The sequence below is a fragment of the Garra rufa genome, chromosome 21 (genome assembly GCF_049309525.1).
Source record: "Garra rufa chromosome 21, GarRuf1.0, whole genome shotgun sequence".
NCBI classification, from domain to species: Eukaryota; Metazoa; Chordata; class Actinopteri; order Cypriniformes; family Cyprinidae; genus Garra; species Garra rufa.
This window is the reverse complement of record NC_133381.1, coordinates 9,354,742-9,361,270: the sequence shown is the minus strand read 5'-3', so window position 1 is coordinate 9,361,270 and position 6,529 is coordinate 9,354,742. Positions and strand designations below refer to the sequence as shown.

The following is a 6,529-nucleotide window of genomic DNA, read 5'->3' as shown; positions in this document are numbered from 1 at the left end:
ATGGCTCTGGACCTAATTAAACACTTCACCGCTGACGTACACAGAAGAGAGGCGTGTGGCGGGCGGAGCTGCGCAAAATCCTACTATGGCGAAGGTTTGGTTTATTATGAATATTAATTATATTACGTCTAGGTTCCTAAGCAACAGCTACATGATAAATATTTATAAGATAAAGGCCTTACCAGAGAATCAGAGCCATACAGAGAGAATGCTCTGCAGCTGAAGTACCCGGATAGTGGCGGGAGGAGCTGCGCAGGCAGCTGAAGTTCCCGGATGAGTGACAGGAAGAGCTGCGCAGACGTGCAGCAGAAACACAAACACACATCAGCCGACAGTGAAGAGCGCGGTTGCCTGTTCATCCGAATTCCAACCACCTGCCTTATCGATTTGTAAGTGCTGCTTTTTATTTTTAATACAATATTAATGATAACATCCGCGTTTGAAAAGCAAAACGAAACGTGCAGTTTGTTGAAATGAAGGCTTGATGCACTTATGATGCTATGCATGTTAGCGCTTGAATTAATGACAGCTCTATCTGCACTGTCCGCACCACCGGCACCTGATGTGGTAAATAACACTTCTGTGAACAGTTTATGCAAATATGATGTGAGAAATTATGAAAGCGGCTTTCATAGAGCTCAACCCCTGCTTTTATATATCAATGCGACTGATGTTTTGGTGCACGTAGAGTCGTGTGTGTTTATAGCCTATATGCGATGATAAACAGACTGTAACGTTATTACATAATATCAACATCTGCTTATCCATCTGCAGAACGATCTGTTTTGGTCTCTCTTAGTTTCTAAGCATAATGTTGTGACAAAAAAAAAATCTTTAAATGTGAATGGGGTCTTAAGGTAAAGAAATATTTAAAGTGGCCATGTGTCTAAACAGACAGAACTGCTTTGTTTTGCTTCACTGAGCGTGAGATATGCTTGTTATGCTAAAGTAGTTTTGTTTATAAGTGTTAGATAACTTTCTTTTGAGCTCTTATACAGGGAAATAGATCATGATTAGGCTGGGAAAGTAATGTCATTTCAATGTTTTGACTCACCATAGAGGTCACAACCCTCCCAAAGGTCATACTTTGGGTCTAGTTTTGGTAGACTGCACCTTTCTGGTAATATTATTAAGTAGTAAGCGATAATATAGAGTCAGTTGGTCGTTATCATACAATAAAGCATTTCAAGGTGATGATGCAACATGACCCTGAACACCACGTCAGGTGTTTGTTTGTAATGGCGACAGGAGTCCTAATCAGAAAGGTACTAAAATGTACTGTTTAGGTATTCTAGGTAAGAATATGTAACCCTGGAGCACAAAAGCAGTCTTAAGTAGCACAGGTATATTTGTAGCAATAACCAAAAATACGTTGTATGGGTCAAAATGATCCATTTTTCTTTTGTGCCAAAAATGATTAGGTTATTAAGTAAAGATCATGTTCCATGAAGATATTTTGTAAAAAAAATTTATTAGTAATAGGCATTGCTAAGAATTTCATTTGGACAAATTTAAAGGTGATTTTCACTCAGTATTTAGATTTTTTTTACACCCTCAGATTCCAGATTTTCTACAAACCATACATCAATGGAAAACTTATTTATTTGTGTAAATCTCAATTTCAAAATAATTGACTCTTATGACTGGTTCTGTGGTCCAGGGTCACATATGTGCTTTTAAGGTACTAATATGCATTCTTTAGGGGGGGAAAGGTATAAAGGTGTGAAAGTGTAAAATCCCCATCCACGTTTTTCAGTAGCATTAGTTCTGAAAGTATTTTTTTCCCATAGGATTTTTAAAAACAAGTCTTAGGTTAAGAGTTATAAACCATAAACCAAACTAACCACCCATGAGGTGAATCACAGCACTATGAACATTAATTTGAAGCAAAAACTGTTTTTGAATGTCAGACTAAAAACAAGGGTACAATGTACATGGCTTTAATGAGAAAAAGAACTACAATCTCATGAAACTCTGTAAAGGACATAATCTAAATAAAAACGATGCAAGCATAAACTATTGCAAAGTCAGAGTTGGAAACAACACAAAAAGTCTTTTTCCACAAATTTTGTATGCAAATTGTATAATATTTAAAAATATAAATATATAAAAAAAAATATACATTTTGCTTACATCTACCTTGCAAATATATTTTTTGCTATTGTATTAAAAAGGTTTTCAGAGGTAAATCAATAACAATTTTAACAATTTTTCAAGTGTGATTTATGAGATTTGTTGTATTTTAAATCCAATTTTTCTTTGTAAAAGGCAAAAAGTTGATCATACTGATTTCAAACTTAAGTAATCATTAGTTTGAATATACATTGAACCAAACACTATGATAACATCTTAGTTGATAATTCAGTATACGTTATTTTTGACAAAATATCCTATGTTTGGGTAGTGACTGCACATTTTCGGTAGTGACAGTAATGTTTTGGTAGCGATCACATTACAGAATTTTAACCCACATACTAAAACATTACTAAAACATACTAAAATAAAAAAAAAGAACACATTTTTAGTACAGTTATTTCCCCCAAATAAAGGATTATGTGTTCCCTTTTGTCACTATCGAAACAAATACCAAAATAACATGTTTCGGTCGTGACTGTTCCGGTAGTGACAATTTTAGATACTTTTAGGCCCAGCTCAAAAATGCTAATCATCACAAAGTTAGCTAGCACAGTTCTGAACAGTTGTACACACATTAAAAACTAAATTTTCTGGGGGAAAAAAACACCCCCAAAAAAAACAATAATGATGTCACTATGAAAACTTCACCAAATGTTTTGGTCGAGACTGTTCCGGTAATGACAATTTTCGATATTTTGAGCCTAGCTTAAAAATGCTAACCAGCACATGGTTAGCTAGCACAGTTCTGAACAGTTGTACACACATTGAAAACTAAATTTTCTGAAGAAAAAAAACACCCCAAAAAAATAATAATGATGTCACTATGAAAACTTGTTTTGGTCGAGACTGTTCCGGTAATGACAATTTTCAATATTTTGAGCCTAGCTTAAAAATGCTAACCAGCACATGGTTAGCTAGCACAGTTCTGAGCAGTTGTACACATAAAAAAAAAACAAAGTTTCATGAAAAAACACATGCTAACCAGCACATGGTTAGCTAGCACAGTTCTGAGCAGTTGTACACATAAAAAAAAAACAAAGTTTCATGAAAAAACACCCCCCCCCCCCCAAATAAAATCGTCACTACTGAAACGTCACCAAATGTTTGTTATGACTGTTTCGGTAGCAACAATTTTAGATACTTTGAGCCTAACTCAAAAATGCTAACCAACACATGGTTAGCTAGCACAGTTCTGAACAGATGTACAAACATAAAAACTAAATTTTATGGAAAACACCCAGAAAAACAATAATGTCATTACCAAAACTTAACCAAATGTTTCGTTGTGACTGTTTCTGTAGTGACAATTTTTGATACTTTTGAGCCTATCTCAAAGATGCTAATCAGCACATGGATAATGGTTAACTAGCACAGTTCTGAACAGTTATACATATAAAAACTAAATGTTGTAGAAAACACCCAAAAAAAGTGTGCTTAATTGCAGAAGGTTTTGGTACTGACTTCACCTGAAGTTATACACAGATTTTCAGACTTTTAAAAACCATTTGCCTCAAAATGATGAAATCTACTCAGCATGTAGCAATGAAAGAGACTCATGAACATTTTCTGATCATAAATGTACACTGTAAAAAAATGACAGTGAATTTAACGGTAAAAAACTGTAAAAATGCTACGGTAAAAACCTGTGAAATGGTTAACGGAAAGTTCCCCTTCTATATACGGTGAAAAACTGTTGGACATTGCATTTAATTTTACGGTAGTATACCGTTTTTGGAAGTGAAAAAGAACGTAAAATTTACAGTGAATAACCGTAAATTGACATTCCCAGAATTCCCTGTATTTAATTTTTTTATTTGATGTTTTTTTTTGTTGAAATAACTTCATCTAATTTTTTTTCTTGGCAGTTTTGTACATTAGGGTTGTATGTTACATCTAATATTGTTAAATTAATGTTTTTTGCATTATTTCAGTTTTATGTGTGTTACCATGATGGTGTTTAGTGTTTGTGTGAATGACACTGTGCACCTTCTATATATGTTATTATTTAAAACCTCCGTGCAATGGGCTTTGGTTCATCATGTGATGTTGTCATCACCACCTGCTTTTGGTGGTTATCAGTGTATTACAAAGGTACAAAACAGATTTCAGTGCTTCAAAAAGTTGGTACATTAACATTATATGAGTTACGGTTTTTATTATGAAATTACAGTATTTACCTGTAAATTTAAGTGAAAACCTTAATGTAAAACATTGCTACCGTATTTTTTACGGTAAAATTCTGGCAACCACAGCTGCCAGTTTTTTACCGTAAATTTTACGGATATTTTTTTTTACAGTATAGGAGTGTAGTTAAAGTCAGTCTCAACCAGTGGACTAAAACATACAGTTTCGGTAGTGACATGAAAATGCGGGACACATTTTTTACACAAAGTTTCATAATTTACAAAGAAAATATAAAATACATATTTAGAACTTAACCTTTTTACAAAATCAAGATCATTTTAAAAATAATGAAATAAAATACAAAAAAAAAAAAAATTCAATATCAACATAAGTTAGGGATTAGGGTTTGGGACAGCCACCTCCCAATTGAAAGTACTAAATAATGATTTAATATATATATAAGCTTATTAATATTTTATATCATTATGGGTTTTAATAGATATTAAAAGGATCTTAGTAAACATCTGAGATTTGAAAACTTAAATGCTTTTTAAATGTGTTTTCTTGGTTGTGGAACAGCAGTTTGCACCAATTCTGTAGAATGGAACACATAAATATGTAAAATATGCATAGTATGCATACAAATATGTATGTGATTTACAGAGCTTAAGAGATTGGGTGGGTGCTAAAGTGTTGTTTTGGCATGATTCTATGATTGATGAATGTTTCTCTGCGGAATCATGGGTAATGTAGTTTTCACAATGTAAAATGCTGTAAAACAGTTAAAATATACCATTGATTAACAACTTTGTAGCTCACAATAGGTCTGCATTAAAATAATTATTCAAAATCCATTCCCTAATGAAGAAAATGTGTTTGTTTGTTTTAATTCTGAAGCACGACTGATGCACTCCATTGCCAAGACCAACCAATTCGAATCAGTTATTTCATTACTGAAGTACTTCTTAAACACTTAGTAAGGAGTTTCAGCATTTCTTCTATTTAAACTTTCAGTTTTGATTCAGAATAGAGGATTGAGTTTAATGTCACAGATGGTTTGAAGAACGCTATGTGCGGGCTATATGTGGGACACATTTGTCTCTAGCTACTCTAGTCGTGCTTGTTTTTCAGGACGAATAAACCTATTGCTTATGCCTCTCTCATTCACCCCTCAGGCTTTAATGTTGTTAAAGGAGCTAATGAGAGAGTGCAGCTGTCTTTGATTATTAATGAGTTCTGTCTTAAAAGAAAGCGGATGAATGAACATGGCAGCTCACATACCCACATTTCTGCTTGCCATAATGTGACTGACCTCGTGTTATTCTGGCTGTGCCCTTTAAAGTGTCTACTGTTAACATAATAATAAAGAGCTGTTTTGCATTAGGTTTTTGAAATGACGTCCTACAGCGGTCGCAAACCTGAAACGATAGCTAGTTATCACTTCTAATCACAAAGAATTGATAAAAACCCACAAGTGTGCAGTAGTAGTCTGTGGTTTACCTGGTCTATCTTGTTGATGTGGTGCGGATGTGTGTAGGTGGTCACACCGCAGACACAGATCTGATGGTTCCCGGCTCACTGAGTCAGTGTTTTCAGAGAAGCGAATGAACGCCTGGGGTCCGCTGTGAGTCAGTCACACTTCTAGAGCCAGATAACATCAGGATCAGGTCCTCTACACAAACAGCCAAGTTCTTTCTATCTGCAGGGCCCTGATTAATGATGATTCATTGGTTCACTTCAGTTATTTAGTAAATTGCAATATAATGGTAGTTCTACTGTATATATGCAAGACAAGGAAAGTTTAATTATAGGCTATTGTACACTTTATACACAATGGAAAGTGAAAGTGCTTTTACATAAAATAATCATTTAAGATGCAAAAGAAATGAAAATTTACACACAAAAAAATCAATTGTGACCCTGGACCACAAAACCAGTCATAAGAGTCTTTTTTTTTTTTTTTTTTCTGAGGGTGCCAAAAAAATCTAAATATTGAAAAAAAAAAAAATCACCTTTAAAGTTGCCCAAATGAAGTTCAATTAGCAATGCATATTACTAATCAAAAATTAAGTTTTGATATATTTATGGTAGGAAATTTACAAAATATCTTCATGGAACATGATCTTTACTTAATATCATAATGATTTTTGGCATGAACGAAAAATCTTTCATTATGACCCATACAAATGTATTTTTGGCTATCGCTACAAATATACTTGTGCTACTTACGGTCCAGGGTCACAATTAAAAACAATGTCTTTTAGTCCGT

The 6,529-nt window shown here is 33.9% G+C and overlaps 1 protein-coding gene across 1 annotated transcript in view; it reads left to right on the top strand.

The window, feature by feature from the left end:
- Positions 1-6,529, top strand: part of LOC141296295 (consortin-like) — a 42,224-nt gene continuing 35,695 nt past the window's right edge. Inside the window, exons 1-2 of the mRNA XM_073827555.1 lie at positions 1-94; positions 285-389. Coding sequence (XP_073683656.1) covers positions 1-94; positions 285-389 — 199 coding nt within the window. The remainder of the gene's footprint in view (positions 95-284; positions 390-6,529) is intronic.